The sequence below is a fragment of the Coregonus lavaretus genome, assembly GCF_964263955.1.
Source record: "Coregonus lavaretus genome assembly, chromosome: 2".
NCBI classification, from domain to species: domain Eukaryota; kingdom Metazoa; phylum Chordata; class Actinopteri; order Salmoniformes; family Salmonidae; genus Coregonus; species Coregonus lavaretus.
Genome location: NC_139989.1, coordinates 42,220,035 through 42,244,213, shown reverse-complemented (window position 1 = coordinate 42,244,213; position 24,179 = coordinate 42,220,035). Strand labels below are relative to the sequence as shown.

Here is a 24,179-nt window from a genome sequence, read left to right as displayed (position 1 = left end):
TATTATATATTATTATATTAAATGGGAGATGGCTCTCGTGGACAATGGAACAAAAAGGTGCTGTAATGTAAAAAATGATTCCATTAACTCTGCAGCACCATGACAGAGATAAGATAAGAACACTGTTATAAGAGGCTAGATTCTGGCAAAACGAATGTCTCTCTAATAGACTATTATCAAAGGCCAAAGAGGGGTTGCTTATATTTGGCCTGCTTCATGTACAAGTGGGTAACCTGTACGAGTGTGAAATGTGTTTTTTTTGCATATCCCAACACTCCTGAGACACATACAGTTGATGTCGGAAGTTTACATACACTTAGGTTGGAGTCATTAAAACTTGTTTTTCAACCACTCCACACATTTCTTGTTAACAAACTATAGTTTTGGCAAGTCGGTTAGGACATCTACTTTGTGGATGACACAAGTAATTTTTCCAACAATTGTTTACAGACAGATTATTTCACTTATAATTCACTGTATCACAATTCCAGTAGGTCAGAAGTTTACATACACTAAGTTGACTGTGCCTTTAAACAGCGTGGAAAATTCCAGAAAATGATGTCATGGCTTTAGAAGCTTCTGATAGGCTAATTGACATCATTTGAGTCAATTGGAGGTGTACCTGTGGATGTATTTCAAGGCCTACCTTCAAACTCTGTGGCTCTTTGCTTGACATCATGGGAAAATCAAAAGAAATCAGCCAAGACCTCAGAAAAGAAATTGTAGACCTCCACAAGTCTGGTTCATCCTTGGGAGCAATTTCCAAACTCCTGAAGGTACCACGTTCATCTGTACAAACAATAGTACGCAAGTATAAACACCACGGGACCACGCAGCCGTCATACCGCTCAGGAAGGAGACGCGTTCTGTCTCCTAGAGATGAATGTACTTTGGTGCGAAAAGTGCAAATCAATCCCAGAACAACAGCAAAGGACCTTGTGAAGATGCTGGAGGAAACAGGTACAAAAGTATCTATATCCACAGTAAAACGAGTCCTATATCGACATAACCTGAAAGGCCGCTCAGCAAGGAAGAAGCCACTGCTCCAAAACCGCCATAAAAAAGCCAGACTACGGTTTGCAACTGCACATGGGGACAAAGATCGTACTTTTTGGAGAAATGTCCTCTGGTCTGATGAAACAGAAATATAACTGTTTGGCCATAATGACCATCGTTATGTTAGGAGGAAAAAGGGGGTTGCTTGCAAGCCGAAGAACACCATCCCATCCGTGAAGCAAGGGGGTGGCAGCATCATGCTGTGGGGGTGCTTTGCTGCAGGAGGGACTGGTGCACTTCACAAAATAGATGGCATCATGAGGAAGGAAAATTATGTGGATATATTGAAGCAACATCTCAAGACATCAGTCAGGAAGTTAAAGCTTGGTCGTAAATGGGTCTTCCAAATGGACAATGACCCCAAGCATACTTCCAAAGTTGTGGCAAAATGGCTTAAGGACAACAAAGTCAAGGTATTGGAGTGGCCATCACAAAGCCCTGACCTCAATCCTATAGAATATTTGTGGGCAGAACTGAAAAAGTGTGTGCGAGCAAGGAGGCCTACAAACCTGACTTAGTTACACCAGCTCTGTCAGGAGGAATGGGCCAAGATTCACCCAACTTATTGTGGGAAGCTTGTGGAAGGCTACCCAAAAAGTTTTACCGAAGTTAAACAATTTAAAGGCAATGCTACCAAATACTAATTGAGTGTATGTAAACTTCTGACACACTGGGAATGTGATGAAATAAATAAAAGCTGAAATAAATCATTCTCTCTACTATTATTCTGATATTTCACATTCTTAAAATAAAGTGGTGATCCTAACTGACCTAAGACAGGCCATTTTTACTAGGATTAAATGTCATGAATTGTGAAAAACTGAGTTTAAATGTATTTGGCTAAGGTGTATGTAAACTTCCGACTTCAACTGTACCTTGCTTGCCAACCCATGTACCATACCCATCAGAGCTATAAAATATGTCCATTCAACATAGAACACAGCTTGTCCAGAATTACGTCATGGCCTATGAGCATAGGACACTAAATTGGTCTTGCAATTTTACAGTCTAATTGGTCTGCTTATCTAAGCATAACATTTTGTGTTTTATGCACCAAACAGGCAGAGAGCAACGAAGCCTCCTGTATTCAACAGACATTCTGGGTATTGATGAGTGGAGGTACAGTATGAGTAATCGTGGGCATATCCTGACTAGTAGGTCTGGAGGGATTCAGATATGAGGCTTAAAGATCAAATCTGCTGCTAATGTGCTAATGAACATTTAAATCAGTCTATCCTACTTATAAAAACACATTTTAATATCAACCCTCAATGCTTTGTACAGATAGGCTTATCTCCCATCAGCCATTGGGTGTTTGCATTGTGTGGGCTCCAGATTTTTTTTTATCAAGGTTGACTGAATGCCTAGGAAACTGTTAGAGGGTTTTAAACCTTATATCAATCAATTAATCAAATGTATTTATAAAGCCATTTTTACATCAGCAGATGTCACAAAGTGCTATACAGAAACCCAGCCTAAAAACCCATGATCTACCTCCCAAGAGGAGTATGAGGCTGAATGGCATGATTTCAGTCACTAATGTTTCAAATGGTTCAAATGGCTTTGGCTCACACAGTTGGAAATGTCAGAGCTATTGAATGGATAGGTATCTGTCAGACGTTTTCATACCACAAACCGGGAGTCAATTGTATTGTGTATCACGAAGGAAGGCCTTTGTTCTTATTAACTGTGAAAAATTGCCTCCCTCCAGTTAGATAGAATTAAAATTGTGCCAATCAATGTTCCCTTTAAGCTGCGCTCGTGCGAGGCCGCGCACCTCCTCCAGGACTGCGGTGCAGAAGAAATGTCAGGCCGCGCAGAGACGCAAGAGATTGAATTTCACTGAGTTCGCCCCATTAGTTTGCACTATATAGATCAACGTTTTTTCTGTGATCGAATCAACATTATATCAGCCACTTTTCAACAAAACAAAACAAATCTAACTTTGCAAGATTGAGTCTTTGATTTTGGTGTAGGCAGAGCCAGAACACAAAGGAGTAAAATTCTATTGGCGGGGGTAGCCTACGAGCGGTCTTTCAATCACCCGCGAGTGAATGCGCTTTTCAGATCAGAGTGCAGAATTGTTGATATTCTTTGCTAGTTAGCAAGTTATTAGCTTAGTTATAGATAAGTATAGCACAGCCATGGGGAGTTACTGCTTCCTACAAGAGCACGTGTAGGCTACATTTCAAGTAGTCTTTGAAAAGCCTGTCAGGTAAAAAGCTGATGTCTTAATTAAAGGGGCAGTGTTGTATTTTGAGCAGTGGTGTAAAGTACTTCAGTAAAAATACTTTAAAGTACTACCCTCTTAAGGATCGGACTCTTTTTTTCTTCGATTTTCGCCTAAAATGACATACCCAAATCTAACTGCCTGTAGCTCAGGACCTGAAGCAAGGATATGCATATTCATGATACCATTTGAAAGGAAACACTTTGAAGTTTGTGGAAATGTGAAATTAATGTAGGAGAATATAACAGATTAGATATGGGAAAAGATAATACAAACAAAAAAACATGCTTTTTCTCTTTTTTGTTTTGTTGCATCAGCCTTGAAATACAAGAGAAAGGCAAGACAGAGATGTAGGAATATAGGTGTAATTTATATTTTGTCCACAAGATGGCAGCATTGTGTGTTTCAGACTGATCCAGTGAAGGATTACATCACTACACAATATTTTGTATCAAGTCTGCCAGGAGTTTTGGTCAATTTATACATTTTCAAGTACATAACTATAGAAAACATACAAAAATGCAAGTTTACACACTCCCAGGAATGTCATACATGATGGATCATTAGCTTCCCTACAGAAAATACACTAACCTTCACACATCTAGATTATTTGAATATAAAAATGGATTTTATCAAACAAAACTACGCTGCATTTTATCTCTGGGACCCTCAGGATGACAAATCAGAGCAAGATTACTGAATGTAAGTACATTATTTACCTTCAGAGGTGAATGTATCAAACCAGTTGCCGTGACAAAGGTGTTTTGTTGTTGTGCGCTATCCTCAAACAATAGCATGGTATTTTTTGACCAAAAATAAATGTAAAAATGGTGCTGGTTAATATAAATAATTTGAAATGATTTATACTTTTACTTTTACTTTTGATACTTAAGTATATTTTAGCAATTACATTTACTTTTGATACTTAAGTATATTTAAAATCAAATACTTTTAGACTTTTACTCAAGTAGTATTTTACTGGATGACTTTCACTATTACTTGAGTCATTCTCTATTAAAGTATCTTTACTTTTACTTTCAAGTATGACAATAGGGTACTTTTTCCACCACTGATTTTGAGGCAGCCTTGAATTTGCAAATAAGCCAATAGGCAGAGGGGTAGCCTACATTGTCTAATTCTCTGCATGGTAATAATAATTACTGTTATTTTGTAAAGTGGTTTCTTGCATCATACAACACAATACAATGCAATTTACAGTCACCTATTTGGCCCATGGTGTTACAGACCCTAGTAAAAAATCATTACTGTCAAGCCCTTCATAATGTAAAAACGTTATTAAAAGTCTCATACAATGTAGGCCTGCATTGAACACCACATATAGGCTACTGTAGGCTATATCATAGAAATCAAAAGCTTTTTCCATGTAAAAATCGTATGTGATTTGCTCCATTGGTTTTGTTGGTAGGCCTATATTATGCTCCAATAGCCACAGTAGCCTATTGTCTACTGTCTAAAACTGTAAGGGTACAGCATCAGTGTTACATTTTACATTTTAGTCATTTAGCAGATGCTCTTATCCAGAGCGACTTACAGTTAGTGAGTGTATACATAATTTTTTTATTTTTCATACTGGCCCCCCGTGGGTGTTCACTATAAACGCGCTCCGGAAGTTGCACAAAATTCTCACAAGGTTCAAGTTTCCGCTCACAAGACCTACATTTTGCTCAGTGCCCCAAAACATTAGAGGGAACATTGGTGCCAATAATTCAATTCGTTTGAAATTGAGGCCTGCAGGTATCATCTAATGCCTATTGGCATAGTGGGATGTAACCAACAGATGGCGTGTGATATGGACTCATCTCAACAGCAGACCAGTGGGTCAAAGTAATTTTTTATTCATGCGTTTAAAATCAGACAGGTTAGTTCATTCCTACAAAGTATTTTCTGTGCTACAGCTTCATTATGCTTTACCCTTGCTTCAGATGGGGATCATGACAGTTTCTCTCCATTTTGAGACAGGTTGGGGCATCATTTTCAATTTTACAGGAACATCCTTTTCAAGTGAATAATCTTACATCTTCAGGGAAGATTACTCTTATCTTGAGGGCAGAAGATTCTTGTTTTTGGAGAATAATAATTAATCTCTCGAGGGGATTATTTCATGTTCTGCGTCGATTGAAATACTTTTTTGTAACAAGATAATACAATGAATCCCTGAAATAATGAAAAAGTTCCATGGTTATTTCATATTCCCTTGAGATAAACTCTTCTTAGCCTATGTCTCCCACGGCTCCACACAAAGCCGCTAGCCTAACTTTCATTCTATCACTGTGAAATAGAAATAAGCTTGTTCCACTTCACCTGTGTAGTTGTAGGCTACAACCTTCTACAAACCAACTTTTTATGACACATTCCTTGACTTTAGCCCTCTACATACATAGCCTGTATAAAGAGAAAGGAAATTACTTGTTTAAGCTTCCATGCCCCCCCTCACTAGTCAGTGGATTGGGTTTGATGTCATCTCTTGCAATATTCATGCAAAAGTACCCGGAGGAATGGCAATGTTCTTTTGTGAAATTATACCTATTATCTGCTCCCTACATCTGGAGAATCCAATATGCCAGCAGCATATGTAATCCCAGGGAAGACAACATGCTAGATTTCATACAATATGGCTGTTGCATGTGATCTTAAGGAACTTGTGCCATTAGGCTACCTTAGACAGCCCTGCACTATAGAAAAAACACATCTAATTTATTTAGCCTACAATCTGTATAAGAAGGCAGCTGTGAAAAAGAAGTCAGTGCAACTGGCCAAAATATTATTTTCATTTACATTTTAGTCATTTAGCAGACGCTCTTATCCAGAGCGACTTACAGTTAGTGAGTGCATACATTTTTCATACTGGCCCCCCATGGGAATCGAACCCACAACCCTGGCGTTGCAAACGCCATGCTCTACCAACTGAGCTACACGGGGCCTACTATTGTGAAATAGTACATAGCTTTGCACCATAATCAGCAATCAAAACAGTGTCAGCCTGCACAATTACACAACAGTTAGCCTAATGGAGGTAGGCAGTATTCTCTACTGTTGGGATATAATTTGGAAGGCAGTAGAGAGAACTTGCCCCTCTGGGCATTCATTCTCTGACAGACAGTCATGAGCAGCAGACAGGAGAAGCAGAAGAAGGAACAGCACAAAGAGAAGGAAGATGATGTATTGTAGCTATCAGCATGGATCCTCCAACACACACTTACACCATGCCCTTCAGGCCTGTTCACCACTGCTGAGGAAGTTCTAAACTTTTCCACCGCTAGTTATGTGACTGAGGAGTTGATCTATTCCTCCTGTATATAAACACTGAATCCCAGCAGAGCCCAAGACACTGCTCTACGTTCACTACCACTGCAGCTGGGGCTCTGTCACTCACTATGAAGCCTCCTGCTCTCCTGGTGCTGACAGACCTGGGAAGGGAACCTGTGTCTGGTTGAGTGCAGGGGAGTGAGCCAATTAGAGTTGTTTGCCTGGGGAGCAGGAATTGATAAAGACTTACTATGGCAGATTTCCCTCCGGTACAGGGATCTACACTCCTTCATGAGACTTATTCCCTTCATTTCTTAAAAAGAGGATAAGTAAATAAGCTGGTATATATTTTTGCAAAGGCTCATTAATCATTCTAACAGCATAAAACTCAACAATGTTCTTCCATATTATTGTAATTTGACACCACGCTGTAGCAAACAAGGGCCTCCTCTGCTAGAGCAGAAATGGAAGCTCTGAATCAAACTTGAATGAAATATTGCCATGACAGAGTGTATGTGGTAAGGTGGCTAACTTTTTGGACTAATTCAAAGGAAAACAATATCTCAAAACACGTAAACATCTGCAAACAGATTGGGATAACTGGATTGTATGCTGAAGGGTATTTTCTTTCAGAGAAAGTGACTCATATGCCTAGATAACAGAGCAGCAGTGTTCTCTAGAGGTGAAAGAAGTGAATAGCATCACCAATTATAAACATTAAACACACTGCTTAAATAATAGGGATGCTTTATCTTTCTAGCACCTTCAGGCAAGTCTCATGTTGTTCACTATCATGGAACAGTGACATCATGTAAACGAGAAACTTGGTGAGCTAAACGCAGAACTAAGCCTAAAGTGACAGTTCTGTGTCAACATTATGACATTGTGTCTTAAAACCCTGCTATACCTACTTAAGTCTAGGTTTAGGATATAATTTAACAACTAAAACGTTCAGTGTGACAAAACAATGTAATTTAATGCCTGCCAGTATTAGAAAAGGCATTACACAACATACCCATGTCTATTCTTAACTGCCAGTCTGTCCAGGATTGTCCAGCCAATTGTCACGTTTTCTGTTAGATTTTTCTGAATATGGTCGTCCTTAGGCACATGTCCGGTTCTGGGTAGTCCAGTAAGTTCACGAAACCCAGCTACAGAGAAAGATAATAAAGTGAAAGTCAACCCACGATTAACATCAGAGTCTGTTTGCTGGTCAATTGGTCAGATACCAAAACAAACCCCTAGATTTGAGCTCAATATGTGCTGTGAGATAAGAAACAGCTACATTTCCCTATACCTGGGATAATTATTGGCTAAAGTGCACTGATATCAAGACAAAATTCAGACAAAAAAAGATCTAACAACTCTAATACTGAGCTTTTACGCACAATGCAAGTACAACGTTGAATCTCTTTTTGTAATACATTTCAAAATGCCATTGCTACTTTTCAGCCAGCACAGGTTCATTGCACCAGGTTTGTCTTATCTCTCAGCCATGCTGTCTGTATCAGTCAGAATCTACTGTAAATGTACTCAGAGACAGGACCCTGGCTTTAGTAAACAGCAAAGGATACTTGAAAGTCAGACCACCAGACCATATGTACAGTAGACATTCATATAATATGATTTTTTAGGGGTATTAATGATGTTATGTACTATGACAAATCTGAGTTTAAAACTAAGAACCAATAGAGAGATAAGATAAATGTTGTCCAATTTTGGTCTGTTTGTCTTCCTTTATTATGTGAGGGGTAACTGAGGTCATGGGAAAAAAATACATTTTGATTATTAAATTCTTGAACATCAAATAGTTAAGAATGTTCACTCAAAATGATACTGATAGACATTTACATTTACATTTAAGTCATTTAGCAGACGCTCTTATCCAGAGCGACTTACAAATTAGATTGGTATATGTATACAAAGTATATTTGTGAGAGAGATAAGGCCAAAGTCTCATTGAAAGACTGATGATGATGCTGGTCATAGGGTATGAACAGGTTAATTCTGAGAGTTCAGTGGGTCTGACCTTTTTCTAGAAAGACTAGGCAGGTTTGCCTTTCCAAACACAAATACACACGTCCTTCATTTAGTGGGTGGCTGTCAGTCGGTCTACCTCAGTCAAAATTGCTGAAATCTAAGGTAGGGCAAACTATTCTGATTCATTGAACTTTCATATTTTAAAATTACACATAATATAAATGAATGTACACTTTATAATAGATTAGCATATGTTGGCAATGAATGTTTGCAGTAAATATTTTTTGGTATTTAAAATATTGGAAATAGGCCTAGGCATTGCCTATACTATTGATCTTCAGTTGGTTCATGTAAAATCTGATTAAGTTTAAAATCTAAAAGAGTACATAGGTTAATTGATTGGCTTTCAGAGAGGACTTAAAATGTGAGAAAATACATGTTTATTACAAAGGGAATAAGCATATTAAGTAGTTTTAGATAAGGAGCACCAACATTGAGCTTATTCCCTCTGCTCTCTACCCCCAGCTGTTATGCACACCATTGTGCTACTGGTGTTGTGGGTACTGGGGACATCACTGGTGTTGCCAGACCCTGACACAGGGGGAGAGAAACTTACTGAGGAGCCCATTCCCTGTTCCAAGGGCTGCACCTGTCTGCATGACGACTACAGTCTAGAGCTCAATGTCTACTGCAGCGCACGCAACTACACCCAGGCCCCCTCTGACGTGCCTGTCTCCACTCGCTCCCTCTGGCTGGATGGAAACCTGTTCACCACTCTGACTGCCACCGCCTTCAAGGATCTCAGCAACTTGGATTTTCTGAATCTACAGAGCGGTCAGCTGGTGTCCCTTGACTCCCAGGTGTTCCGAGGGCTTAAGTCGCTAGCTCACATCCACCTGGAGCGCAACCGCATCCGTTCTTTGCCGGGCACCATCTTCCAGAACACGCCTAACCTCGCCTCGCTTAGTCTCCATAACAACCAACTGTCCCGTATTGAGGAAAAGCTGTTTGCTGGCCTCTCACATATGTGGCTTCTCAACTTGGGGTGGAACTCATTAGCAGTGTTGCCTGAGACTGGGTTCCATGACCTGCATGGCCTGAGGGAGCTGGTGTTGGCTGGGAATAGGCTAGCTTACTTACAGCCACAACTCTTCCAAGGTCTTACCGAGCTGAAGGAGTTGGACCTCACCGGAAATTACCTGAAGGTCATTAAGGCTAATGTGTTTATGAAACTCCCCAAACTGCAAAAGCTTTACCTGGCCCAGAACCAGATAGTCACGGTGGTACCCAGAGCCTTTGTGGGTATGAAGTCCCTCAGATGGCTGGATCTCACAAACAATAAACTATCAGTGCTCCATGATGAGACTTTCCTTGGTCTTCACAGCCTCCATGTGCTGCGGCTCTCCAACAACTCCATCAGTGGACTTAGGCCCAGGACTTTCCGTGACTTGCAGTACCTTGAGGAACTGCGTCTGAGCTACAACCGGATCCAGGCCTTGGGGGACAGGATCTTTGAGGGGCTTGGGCACCTGGAGGTTCTGGAGCTGGAGCACAACCAGGTGCAGGAGGCCCGGATGGGCACCTTCATGGGCCTCTCTCACCTGGCTGTCATTAACCTGTCTGGCAGCTGTTTCCGCAGTCTTCCAGATCAAGTGTTCAAAGGTCTCTCCAAGCTCCACAGTCTTCACCTGGATAAGGGCTGTTTGACCAGGGTCACGACCCAAGCTTTCATTGGACTATCAGGTCTGCGACGTCTCTTCCTCCAAAACAACAACATCTCTGTGGTGGAGCGCCAGAGCTTCGTGGAACTCTTGGGCCTACAACAGCTAGATCTGAGGTTCAACAAGCTTGAGGCCCTAACCTCCCACACCTTCTACGGCCTGAAGAACCTGGACTATCTGCTGCTGTCCAGCAACCTGTTCCGTCAGCTCCCCTCTGAGGCCCTCATGCCCTTGAAGCATCTCTCGTGGCTGGACCTCTCAGCTAACAGGCTGGAGATCCTGCACAATGGTACCATGCAGCTGCTGCCCAGGTTACGCTATCTAAACCTGAAAGATAACGCTCTTAGCAGCATTCCACCAGATATCCCAGACACCCTACACCAACTGTGGCTGACAGGAAACCGTTGGAAGTGTGACTGCAGTGTCCTTCCCCTCAGAGAATACAGCTTGAGGAGACCACAGACGGTGCCCCGGCAAGTGGAAACTCTGGCTGAGGGAGAGGAACCCCACACTGTTGTCACCATCTACAACAATATAACATGCAACAGCCCTCCAGGCTTGGTTGGCCATGACCTGAGGGATATCAGCAACAAACATTTCAACAACTGCTGAGGGAAGGATCTATGGGGTCAAAGACGCCAGGCATTTGGAATACAATCATTTCAAAATCATTGTTATTAGCCTACAATTTTCCCTGTACATTCAATGATTTAGCCTATATTAATTAATTCTCAAAATATGTAGGCCTAATGTACCAAATTATTTTTGCTACTGTGGTAATTAGGCCCTACATGTTGCAAGTATGTAGCTTTTGCATCATACACTTTTAGTTAGTTTTATATTACATGACATCTTCATTAAATCATTACACAAACAAATTGCAAGTAAGCCTACTAGAATACACAGTGTACAGTACATTTAGCTTTTAGGAAATGTTTCGAATGGGTGACTATTAAACTCATCCGTTGAATAAACACAAGTCATGTTTGTTTTTGTCCTCTACACAACCAAATATAGATATAGGCCCTAGGTAAACAATATCAGCCTTTACCAGTTAAAGGTGCAGAGGGAGAAATAAACCTTTAGGCCTACATAAATTATAATGACACTATAAAGTTTTCCTTTTCAAGAAGTGGGCAGGAGCAATTTTACAGCAGCACACTTCCAACACAGCTCTGACTGCAGGATTCATAGACCGCAGAACTTGAACGGTTCATTACATTACTTAGCTCGCAGTCGCATCACAGATGTTGAGATGTTGACCATCTTTCCCCAGTTCCCATCCCCTTCTGCACTGCAACACGTCGTCCTCCATAATTGATACGTGCTCCTCACTCTCGTAGTTCAGTTGTTATGGTAACCAACAGTTTGCTAGTTGTTGTTAGCAGCTATCTAACTTTAGCTATTAGTGTAGCTGACTGCTACTGCTTTCACATGAGAGTGGTCTATCTTGATGATTATAGATGCATTAGTTTATGTCAAAATGGACGTGGATCCTTCAACGCATTGGAATTCTCTTTTTGACAGCATCAAACCCCATATTCCGTCCATTGATTCGGAATCTTCATCAGTGAGTTTGAGTTTGATTTACTGCACTTAGCTAACGTTAGCTAGCTAACAACAAGTGCAGCAGTAAGACAACGTTAGCTAGCTGGCCCTATGAAAAGCCCTTAATTTGGATGAACTTTGCTACTTACTTGCTATTCTACTAGCGTTATGTTTATTTGTTTTTGAATTGTGTTTGCCAGAGTAAATCTAGCTAAATGTATCAAACGTTAGCTGAATTGAGTCTAATCTTACTCTCCAGTCCGAAAATGAAGAGGACATACCCATCTTTCGCCGACCAGTAGCCCTTCTTCCTAAACACACAGAGGGCCTAGAGTGCCTGTCATTGGAGGACTCTGAAATAGAGGTAAGTAGCTAGCTAGCTGAGCAAGTTTACACCTATTGATGACGAGTCCTTGACAAGGTTACTGTGTGTGTGTATCCCAAACAGGAGCTGCTAATATCTGTGGCACAGCCACAACTGTGTTGGACAGAGGAGACCCTTTGCCCTCATAGAGAGCCTACAACTGAAACCCATGGAGCTTATCAAGCCACTGATTTAGCCCAGCAGGGCACACACCAGGAGCCCAGCCCCATAGGTAATAAGGTAAATGAGATATGCAGCCACGACTCTATTAGAAATGCAGCTCAGGCAGGAGGCCATCCATGCAGCAGTATTCCTGTGGAGATGAAAGGGGACACCTCAGCGCACCATAGCCATGGCACACTAAACAGACAAAAAACAACTGAGTCCACATCGCCACACCCTTCACATAACGCGGCTTGTGAAGAAAACACATTGGAGTCACTCAATTCTTTGAGAAAGACACAGAGAACTGAACCAAATGGCTCTATGAAAAAGCCACTACAAAATAGTAAAACGGTTTTGTCTTTTGAGGTGAGTTTAAGTTTGTTATTATAAATAGGTAATTTTACCATGAGAAGGTACTACATAATAACTAATTTATTTGTCCACCTCTGGTCATTTTCATTCTGCAGTTAGATAGATACTGATCAAGTTTTATGTCCTACAAATCACTGCCTTTGTGTTTTTACCAGCCACTGGAGCACTGGGATCTGGACCAGATTCTTTTGACTCTTCAAACAGATAGGCTCTTTTTAGGAAGCAGTGTGTCAGATGAACCGGTGGAAGTACAACCAGGTAGACAATAGGGTAACTCTAAGGTATCACTGATATAGCTACTGCTGAACAACTAGTAGATGTAGAGTAACCATAGTGAACCTAGCATGTCATTCACACTCAATGCTATTATCATAATGATATAATCAATTAATTCTCAATTTGGTCACAGATGGAGACAATGTAAGGTCACAGGATAATATATTGGAGAGGCTGGCTGCTTTCTGCAGGACACAGTGTGGAGATGATGAAGATAAAATAAAAACTGCACCAGATAAAACTTCCGGTGGGCCTCAGAAAGCACCTGTCCAACATCCTACCGATTTCAGGTAAAATATATGATAAAGTTGTGTGGGTTTCACGAGTATGAATAATGTCATGAGTTAACATTAACGTTTTGTTTACTGTCCAGACAAAATGGTGGATGGAGAAAGTCTTTCAAAAGGATGGCATTTGAGTTGCAGCCAAGCCGTCAGGAAGCGCCCACTGTTTATATTGATTTGCGTAACCCTGAGCCTCCCATGAAAACAACCAGACCATGCAACAGCACTTCATCACAATCCATGAAACTGACCAACTCTAACCTACACGACGAAAACCCATCTGATGAGAAAACAGACAGTAATATACAGTCTGGATTAGTGAATGGAAAAGAGTAAATATTGCCTTGAATAACAGACCCACTGTAAAGCTCAAAACATTATTACATAGCTTTGTAAATATACTATAATGGCACTGTGGCTGTGAACTTTGAATTCAGTTTAACTCCTTCATGAGTTCATGTTGGTGTTTTTTCTTCTCCTAGGGAAGTAACTGGAAAGAGCCTGTTACTCAGAATGTTACGCGAGGCGAACAGAAACAGGAGTGAGCCAGACAGGAAAGATCCAGTTCCAGCAGATTCTACATGCAGAACCCCCAGAAGAGTGGCCTTGAAGGACAAGCTGCCTGAGGCTAACAATGAGAAAACATCTCTGCTTCCAGAGGTGGACAACCAAACCACATCTCCCACAATGCAGCGTGACCAAAACAGGCAGCCAGTTGAGAGAACACCTGCTATTCAGCAGAGTGCTACTACCGGGCAGCCAAAGAAACAAAGGTAGATAAGATATTCATTTTAGGGGACTTGGGGACTTTGTCTCATATACTGTATCTTAAATCTTAGTCACAGTAGCTGACACAGGAGGTTGGTGGCACCTTAATTGGGGAGGACGGGCTCGTGCTAAAGGCTGGAGTGGAATAGTATCAAATACTGTACATCAAACACATGGTTTGATGCCATTCCATTCGCTCCGTTCCAGCCATTATTATGAGCCGTCCTCCCCTCAGCAGCCTCCATTGGTGGCTGAACACCTGTTTTGTGACCTGTCAGTGACCGAGAGCAGAAAGAGCAACAGAAACAGAGAGCACAGCGCAAGCAGCGCCAGCAGCAGCTCCAGAAACATCTGGAAAGCTTTAGACCAACCAGGTCTGCAGGAGACAAGGAGCCTGCCGCTGAGAAGACTGATGTTCTTTATGACACTGTAAGTTCATCTGGAACAGACAGACTCGGTGCTCCCAAATCAATAGATCTCCACTCAATCTTCTTTGTCATTTTCATTCCCCCAGTGCCATTTGATAAATTGAGAGATACACCTACATATTTCAGATTTTTCATACAATTCTTTTCAGGAGGCCTCTCACCTACAATCAGTTAACACTCTGCCTGCTGATATGGAGGATAAGGAGTGCTTGCTGCTGACTGTATGCCTCTCCAGTCCAGGCCTGGTAGCCAGCAGCGGTCATCATTGGAAAGCACCAACAGTGGAGTCAGCCACAACCAAATCCCATATATACAATGCTCTGGTTGCTTGGTTTCTGTCTTTGGTGAATATTTATAATAATATAATATGCCATTTAGCAGACGCTTTTATCCAAAGCGACTTACAGCCATGCGTGCATAATTTTTTTTTTTGTGTATGGGTGGTCCCGGGGATCGAACCCACTACCTTGGCGTTACAAGCGCCGTGCTCTACCAGCTGAGCTACAGAGGACTAGTTCTTGACAAGATCATTGAACTGAAATCATCTGATTATTTTTACTCTGTTTGTGATGGAGTCCATGTTTTACAAAGGCCTCTAACTTGTGTTTGGTAGGTTGGAGCACCAGGCCCTCAAGGTGGTGATGACAGGGCTGCTGTACCCTTCTGGGTGGCTGGCCTACAGCAGCTGTGGACAGAGGATGGGCTGGCTCTACACATCTGTGCTGTGTCCCATGGAGAGAGCCTACAACTTGGCCGAAAACCCCGGGTGAGATGAATGCACATAGAGATCCTTTTAAATTACTTATTATTAGTAGTATTATTCTAATTCCTAATTATATGTGAATTCACCCAAACAGTTCCTCTGTTCCTCCACCACCTTTTCTGCAGTTAAGTGATTTTCCTTTTTTTTCTTCATAGAAACGGGGTGTGGATAAGGGTCGTAGTGTGTTCCAGCAGCGTGTCTGCAGGTTCCTCTCTCAGACCTCCCTCAGCACCATCACCCATTGGCTGCCACAGCTCAGGAGCCTATTAGACCAACAGGCCTATCCCCCAACCGTCCACATACCTGCCTCCTGCCTGGACAGCTTTATCTCTGTCAACTCAGACAAAATGGTAGGTAGTAGGTACAGGTGAATGCTTAGAATCTGAGATTGACTTGATGATGTGGATGTGTTCCCTGTAATGTGCTGTATCTTTGCCCTGTGTCTCAGGCTGGGAAGAGGACCTTCGGTCTGAACCCAGGCTTCTACTGGCAGACTGTGGAGACTCAGGAACTCGGCTGTCAGAGGCCTGAGACCATGTGCACTCAGCAGCTACACACAGAGGTAAGAACATCTTAAGTCGTGGTATGTCTCAGCTGTTCCAAAGCTCCATTGGTATCATCTAACCTCAGTGTTAATACCCCATGATCATGACTGTTGGTATAGGATGAGGAAATAAACCATACAGTTTATTTCTTCTTTTCCTCACAGATAGCTGTTACTCTGGGATACACGTCTTTGTTCCTGCATCCCCTGGTGGTTCACCACACCCTCCAGCTTCTCCTCAACTCAGGCCTGGATGTGTGTGGCCTCCGCCTCCTTTACCCTACTCCTGACCTTCTGACCAACAGCACCGGTAAAACTTATGTCAACTAATAAACGTATATTCTGTTATATTCGTATCTAGTCTGCAGATCTTCAGTGGCCTAGACTGGAATTATTCAGTAAGTTATAGTAAGTCTGTCTCTGATTCAGGCAGGGTATCCTACGGGGAGGGAGATGATGGGGCCGATCGGCCTGTCCTTGCCCTAGCTGTCCGAGGGCCTCACGCCCGCACTGTGTGGCAGGATGTAACAGGCCCTTCAGACCCCCTGCTGGCTAGGAAGACAGACCCAGCATCCATCAACGCCCTGCACTGCAGCAGCAAGAACTTGACCCTCCTCTACTCCCCTCGCCTGGCCAGCAGAGTGCACAGGGAACTGGTCACGTGGTTCGCAGGGAGAGTTCCAGGAGATAACTCCCAGAACCCTGACCAGGCTCCAACTGACAGGTGTGTTTGTAGTCCAGAGCCATCATGATGTCCCACAACCATCACTTAAACATTACAAATAGAAAAACAAACATATCACCACTAATAATAATAATTTATTTAACTTTTATAGCGCTATACCTTACATAAATAATCTCAAAGCCAACAATTTCTTTTTTTAAACAACATCATTAATCATCATTAGTAGATGGACGGTCAAGAGACTGAAGGTTTACTAAGTAAACATTGATTGATACATTTGTATCTGTTGTAAAAGTTGTTTTCATCTTATTGGGCTATATATATATATATATATATATATATATATATACACACTACCAGTCAAAAGTTTGGACACACCTACTCATTCAAATTTTTTTTTTACATTGTACAATAATAGTGAAGACATCAAAACTATGAAATAACACATATGGAATCATGAAGTAACCAGAAAAGTGTTAAACAAATCAAAATATATTTTATATTTGAGATTCTTCAAATAGCCACCCTTTGCCTTGATGACAACTTTGCACACTCTTGGCATTCTCTCAACCAGATTCATGAGGTAGTCACCTGGAATGCATTTCAATTAACAGGTGTGCCTTCTTAAAAGTTAATTTGTGGAATTGATTTCCTTCTTATTGCGTTTGAGCCAATCAGTTGTGTTGTGACAAGGTAGGGAGGGTATACAGAAGATAGCCCTATTTGGTAAAAAAACAAGTCCATATTATCGCAAGAACAGCTCAAATAAGCAAAGAGAAACAACAGTCCATCATTACTTTAAGAAATGAAGGTCAGTCAATACGGAATATTTCAAGAACTTTGAAAGTTTCTTCAAGTGCAGTCGCAAAAACCATCAAGCGCTATGATGAAACTGGCTTCATGTCTTCATGAGGACCGCCACAGGAATGGAAGACCCAGAGTTACCTCTGCTGCAGTGGTTCATTAGAGTTACCAGCCTCAGAAATTGTAGCCCAAATAAATGCTTCACAGAGTTCAAGTAACAGACACATCTCAACATCAACTGTTCAGAGGGGACTGTGAATCAGGCCTTCATGGTCGAATTGCTGCAAAGAAACCACTACTAAAGGACACCAATAAGAAGAAGAGACCTGCTTGGGCTAAGAAACACGAGCAATGGATATTAGTCCTTTGGTCTGGAGTCCAAATTTGAGAATTTTGGTTCAAACCGCCATGTCTTTGTGAGACGCGGTGTGGGTGAACGGATTATCTCCGCATGTGTAGTTCCCACCGTAAAACATGGAGGAGGAGGTGTTATGGTGTGGGGGTGCTTTGCTGGTGACACTGTCTGGGATTTATTTCGAATTCAAGGCACACTTAACCAGCATGGCTACCACAGCATTCTGTAGCGATACGCCATTCCATCTGGTTTGGGCTTAGTGGGACTATCATTTGTTTTTCAACAGGACAATGACCCAACACAGTGCTGGGATGAGTTGGACGGCAGAGTGAAGGAAAAGCAGCCAACAAGTGCTCATCATATGTGGGAACTCCTTCAAGACTGTTGGAAAAGCATTCCAGGTGAAGCAGGTTGAGAAAATGGCAAGAGTGTACAAAGCTGTCATCAAGGCATAGGGTGGCTATTTGAAGAATATAAAATATATTTTGATTTGTTTAACACTTTTTTGGTTACTACATGATTCCATATATGTGTTATTTCATAGTTTTGATGTCTTCACTATTATTCTACAATGTATAAAATAGTAAAAATAAAGAAAAACCCTTGAATGAGTAGGTGTGTCCAAACATTTTAACTGGTACTGTATATATACACACACACACACACACACAGTAGTCAAAGTATTACACAAAAAACATGATTTTCTTCCAACACTCTCAGCTCTGCCCCTGGTGATGGAGAGGGAAGCAGCCCCTTGTATATAACCATGTCCTCTACCACCCTGTGTGCTACTGTTAAAGGTAACTCAGAAACAAGTACACACTTGAGGTCAACAATGTCAGAATTATGGCTTAATGCTTTACTCTAGTCTAGATCCCAAGTACAGTAGTTGTACGTTTCAAAATGTATTATTGTGGATCTGACTTTTCCCTCCCCACCTCATAGTGGACGTGTTCCTGGTAGTGTCTCCAGCGGTGGCGTCATGCTGCTACAGCCAGGTTCTGTCTGTGTGTGAGGGCAGACGGTTCAGTCTGAGGGGGGTCCAGAGGCTGCAGCTCCCCACCAAACGAATCCAGGCGCTAGGACTCACCAGTCAGCAGGTAACGACCCCACCTCCACCACACTGTCTCCAGATCAGACACACCACACTGAATTGACAGCAGAGCACCTGAGAGGAACTGGCGAGTTCAATGTTGACTTTGCCCTGTCTTAAAGCTAGTCTTTCTGTTTGACAAGGTGTCAGTGTTCTGCAGTCCGCCCACTGTTACTGTGGATGAGGAGAAGGTTGAGCTGTCCCCCCACTGCCTGGTCTTACTTTTGAGGAGAGAGAGTGGCCTGCGTCACTGTGCCAGCCTGCCTGCAGGTACAGCACTTAACCCTGTAATACCTAATATCGCTCTGTTTCTATCACCTCAAAAGTACACTGAGTGTACAAAACATTAGGAACAACTTCCTAATATTGAGTTGCAACCCTTTTGCCCTCAGAACAGCCTCAATTTGTCGGGGCATGGACTACAAGGTGTTGAAAGCGTTCCAGAGTATGCTGGCCCATGTTTACGCCAATGCTTCCCACAGTTGTGTCAAGTTGGCTGGATGTCGTTTGGGTGGTGGACCATTTTTGATACACACGGGAAACTGTTGAGCGTGAAAAACCCACCAGCGTTGCAGTTCTTGACACACTCAAGCCTGGCACCTACTACCATACCCCGTTCAAAGGCACTTACATATTTTGTCTTGCCCATTCACCCTTTGAATGGCACACATACACAATCCATGTCTCAAGGCTTAAAAATCCTTCTTTAACCTGTCTCCTCCCCTTCATCTACACTGATTGAAGTAGATTTAACAGGTGACATCAATAAGGGATCATAGCTTTCACCTGGATTCACCTGGTCAGTCTATGTCATGGGAAAGTGCAGGTGTTCCTAATGTTTTGTATACTCAGTGTATAAAGAACATGTCTTCCCATTTGAAGCCGGGAGGCATTGTAGAGGCATTTGAGCTTGTGACATCAATGTTCAGTATATTGACACTGATTCCTCTTTTTGTCAGCCCTTGTGAAAGAGTTGGAGGAGCAGAGGTTGTTGGGATGTATCCACATTAGACTGTCAGATGAAGGAAAGCTGGACCCGAGCAGCTGCTTTCACATGTTGCCCTACAGTGAGAGCCTGCTCCATAGCATTGGTAAGGGAAGAGTTAACACAGTCTGTCAATGATGACCCCTCTTTGGCTTCCTGGTCTGATTGAGTTGCTGTTTACGCTTGGTTCTCAGGTGGGCGTATGTGGGCGGTACCAGACCCCTGCAGTGTGGTGCTGTCCAAATACAGGTGTCCATCCAACCCAGAGCTGGAGCAGGTGGTGGTGCTTACCCTAGCTGGCAGGGACATTGGTCAGGGCTTGAGCCTGCTACACAGGCTCCTGACAGGGGACACAACAGGTACTTTACTTACATTAACCATTCCCACAACACAGCCCATGTAATGAAATATTTGAAATATATTTAAAATGCATAATATTATTAATAATACCAATATTGTACTTGCAATTCAGCTGTAGCACTGAACTCCTCACCTACCTAACCTTGCCCTATGTTTCTATCCTTTCTACCCTGTTTCTCCATCAGGCGAAGTTTGGGAGGATGGATTCGAGCTGCTGGCCCTGAAATGGCTGCCCACATTGTCCCGTGAGCAGGCGCGGGAGGTGAGCCCCTATGAGGTAGGTGACCGGCTGTGGCAGAGCAGCCTGGTGGGTCTGACCTCCTCCCCTGCCCTGGTGTGTGCCCTGAGGAGGGTGGACGCCTTCGCCACCCTACGGCGGCTCCTGCCACGGGACTACACCGGGAACCTGAACATACTGATGTCTCCCACTCCTGAACTGGCCTTCAGACAAGCATCCCTCTTCTTCTCCCACGGAGAGATGATCCCAGGTAAAAACTACAGTCAGTGCAAGCTATGTACTATTTCTCTACTACCCTATATCTGGGGTAATTATGTTAAGGATAGCTGGATCTATGTGGATTTTCTCTCATCTTCAGATCACAGTGTGCGCCCATTACTGAAGTTCCTACCCCCACCTTGCATTAATGTAGCTGGTATGTATCACCGGGTCACATTCAAACAACTGCCTCTCACCCACCTACATTCTGACTTGTGTTTAATGTTCCTTACAGGTTCCCAGTGTGAGTCATTGTTGAACTGCATGGTGCAGGGTGAGTTTGGAAACAGGTTTATTTGTATGAACTTTGAACTTTAAATAACATGATGTAATGTAGGACGTTTTATTAAACATTGGTTACTTGCAAAGTCGATTACTTCAACAATGGTACAAAATAATATATGTAAGCACCCTATTTGCCACTCTTGTCTGTTTCCATCAGGCCCCCAGCCGCTGGTCACACTGTGTCTCTTCAAGCCTGGAGTGTGGAGCCATGCTCTGGGGAAAATCCTCAGCAAAGTCCAGCGGAGTGGCTTCACTGTGGTGGGCCTGCGTGTGCTGGTTCTGGACACAAACACAGCTGTGTCTCTGGTGTCTGCTGCAGAGCATCAGGCAACTCACTTACTCCTACCTATCTAAACCAGGCCAGTGGACAGATTGTTACATTGTTTTAAATGCATTGGTTCAGCTCATTTTTCCTGTTGTGTTTTCCTCTAGGATCCCTCTGCTGTAGAAGCCCATGTCCAGTACATGAGCTCTGGGCCTTCCCTGGCTCTGTGCCTGCAGAGGGAGAACGCTGTGAAGAGGCTACTGGACGTGCTGGGGCCTGAGGACCCTGCCCAGGCCCGCGCTCTGGACCAATTCCTCTGGAGGGCCTGTTACAGCTCGAACCAGCTACACAGTGGCATCTATGGTCAGTCAGTGCCCCTCGCCCCCGCACGATACTGGGCCACCTTCCAGGCCCTGCCAGACAACATAGATCAATCAGTTACAGAGTGGTTGAGACTGGCTTTGGAATAAGGTTTTAAAATAAAAAAATAATGTTAGTAGCTCATAATGAATTATATAATACTATGTTGTAGGATCGAGGAGCTATCAGAGAGCTGTTCAGGATGTGAAGAGGCTGTTCCCTGAGGGCCTATGCTGCACAGAGACCATCACCATGAGACAGGAGCAGGTACATCACACAGTGCTACATTAGACATGATTTACTATTCCTAGACGTATAGCCGTCTCATAGGCCCTGTGTTTAATAAGCAACACATTTTGTCTGTTGTGTCACTCACTGTTCTGTATCACAGATACCCAGTGTACACTCAGACCCTTTGGCTTGTCTGGCCCGTGAACAGAGCCACAGTCTTGCTGCTGTGAACAAGCCATCTTTATCACGCCTTATGGCATCTGGACTGAATGGAGGTGAGGTCTAGTTTTGAATGTTTTAGCCTCGCTGAATCTTTGTTGTTAAATTGCTTATTTACTACATTTATGTGGATACAAAACAGGTCCCTTAATCATTGACTTTTTATTGGGACGTTGCCTATGATTGGTCTGGGGCAACTGTTGTTGTGTTTAGTTGATGTGGTATCAACAGCAATTGAACTTTGTAAACGTGGCTGTTTGTATGTGGGTGGCAGCAGGGCCCTTGGTCCGCAGCGCTCTCTGCCAAACCACCTGCCTGCTGCTGCCCTCCAGTGTGCTGCGTCTGGGCCCAGCCCCCCTCCACCTGGACCTGCTTGAGCAGTTGCTGGGGAGAGGCTGCCACCTGGTGGCCGGGAGGATGAGTGTCCTGGACGAGACCCAGAGATGTCACATCGCTGAGACACTGATGCGACCCTCTGAGAGGGATGGGAAGGTGAGGAGTGGAGGTCTGCTATGTAGAGGGAGTTTGATAGTTACTCAATAGCAGCATGCAGTGGTCACTCACTGTAACTAGTGGTGTAAAGTACTTAAGTAGTTTTTTGGGTTATCTGTACTTTACTATTTATGTTTGACTACTTTTACTTCACTACATTCCTAAAGAAAATAATGTACTTTTTACTCCATACATTTTCCCTGACATTCAAAAGTACTCGTTACATTTCGAATGCTTAGCAGGACAATAAAATGGTCCAATTCACAAACTTATCAAGAGAACATCCCTGGTCATCCCTACTACTGGCAGACTCACTAAACACACATGCTTTGTTTGTAAAAGATGTCTGAGTGTTGGAGTGTGCCACTGGCTCTCCATAAATAAATAAAACAATAAAATCGTGCTGTCTGGTTTGCTTAATATAAGGAATGTGAAATGATTTATACTTTTGATACTTAAGTATATTTTGGCAATTACATTTACTTTTGATACTTAAGTATATTTCAAACCAAATACTTTTACTCAAGTAATATTTTACTGGGTGACTTTCACTTGAGTCATTTTCTATTAAGGTATCTTTACTTTTACTCAAGTATGACAATTAGGTACAATTTTCCACCACTGACTAACACTGCCTGTGGCCTTGACCATCTCCTCTCTAGATTAATGCTCTACCCGAGGGCCCTTGTCTTATCGTTGTTCTACAGAAAGATAACGTTGTGACCTGCTTTGACTCCATGCTTGAAAGGTAAGGAAACAGGCTACTCAAACATGTACCGGATAGTGTTTTGCATTTTCTTTTTGCATCATAATGGAATGCATAGATAAATATGCTATGATTTATTTCTTTTGCACTATAGTATTTACAGAGAGAGGTCTAACATTGCCAAAGTGGGGAAAATGCTGATTTATCCCAGCACTGAAAAAAAAGTAAGCTTGTTCTGACTGCGGAAACATTGTTTGTGTTGTAGTACCAAATAATGGCAAAACGGTCCCTTAGGTTTAGTTAACAGGATCAAGTGACCTCGATAAAACAGATTATGTGAGTGAATGTCTATGAAGAAAGCACCATTGATAACAAGCACCTCTGAGAATGTCTCTTCTGTTTTGGCTCTAGGCAGTGCAGCTGCTGTGCTATCTATTTGATGTCCTGTCTCCTGATAGTCATCATGTCATTGTACCACAGCAATCTGAGGGAACCCAAATGCTATAGAGCATTACCAGGAGGGTCAACCTATTTTGTGGAATTCTGTACCACTCTTTGATGTTAATCCATTTGATACATTCCAATACTATATAAAGAAAATATTTATTTTAATCTTTAATTGGTTGTTGTAAGGAACCTTTAATTCCCCCCACCACCCCCCCAAAAGTGAAAACAAGGGTATTTTCATGTGAAGAAAATAAATACGTAAAAAAATGCTGTTTCATGTTTTAGTTATTGCAAGATTATACTTGTCAAGAGGCATTCATCGTTGGAGTGTAGTGACCTAGAAGTACATACCTTTATTACTACCTTGTTTTAAATGCATTAAACAAATGCACAACACGTTTAAGATCAAAAATTGTTTTAATTCCCAAGATGATAAAAATAGGGAATTCTGTCAACCATTGCATAATGTTGCAGTACAAAGATTCATTAATACCTTCTACTAAATTAGAGTAAAAAGCCAAAATCAGGCCTATTTTGATTTTATCTTTATTTAACTAGGCAAGTCAGTTAAGAACAAATTCTTATTTACAATGATGGCCAAACCCGGACGACGCTGGGCCAATTGTGCGC

At 42.4% G+C, this 24,179-nt stretch overlaps 2 protein-coding genes across 7 annotated transcripts; both read left to right on the top strand.

The window, feature by feature from the left end:
- The first annotated feature begins 8,605 nt into the window (after positions 1-8,605).
- On the top strand, positions 8,606-11,233 carry igfals (insulin-like growth factor binding protein, acid labile subunit). Its single transcript, XM_084144879.1, has 2 exons — positions 8,606-8,695; positions 9,059-11,233. The coding sequence occupies exon 2, from the start codon at positions 9,064-9,066 to the stop codon at positions 10,864-10,866; it is 1,803 nt and encodes a 600-aa protein (XP_084001005.1). The 5' UTR covers positions 8,606-8,695; positions 9,059-9,063; the 3' UTR covers positions 10,867-11,233.
- An 86-nt stretch (positions 11,234-11,319) lies between these two features.
- LOC311103284 (dynein axonemal assembly factor 8) lies at positions 11,320-23,940 on the top strand. 6 transcript variants are annotated; one of them, XM_084144815.1, is made up of 30 exons: positions 11,320-11,824; positions 12,062-12,166; positions 12,251-12,697; positions 12,859-12,961; positions 13,113-13,269; positions 13,353-13,595; positions 13,746-14,036; positions 14,310-14,460; positions 14,609-14,803; positions 15,073-15,225; positions 15,378-15,572; positions 15,671-15,784; positions 15,932-16,076; positions 16,196-16,490; positions 18,331-18,410; positions 18,556-18,710; positions 18,847-18,973; positions 19,663-19,794; positions 19,883-20,047; positions 20,234-20,536; positions 20,645-20,701; positions 20,780-20,818; positions 20,987-21,156; positions 21,262-21,457; positions 21,627-21,721; positions 21,846-21,960; positions 22,182-22,396; positions 23,059-23,144; positions 23,257-23,326; positions 23,514-23,940. In XM_084144815.1, exons 1-30 carry the CDS (start codon positions 11,708-11,710, stop codon positions 23,607-23,609), a joined length of 4,812 nt encoding a protein of 1,603 aa, XP_084000941.1. In that variant the 5' UTR covers positions 11,320-11,707; the 3' UTR covers positions 23,610-23,940. The 6 variants fall into 6 exon arrangements, 4 of the variants coding, with proteins under 4 accessions (XP_084000941.1, XP_084000940.1, XP_084000943.1 ...); XM_084144814.1 differs by having other exon boundaries at positions 22,179-22,396; positions 23,514-23,939; XM_084144817.1 differs by having other exon boundaries at positions 12,251-12,406; positions 22,179-22,396; positions 23,514-23,938.
- The last annotated feature ends 239 nt before the right edge of the window (positions 23,941-24,179 follow it).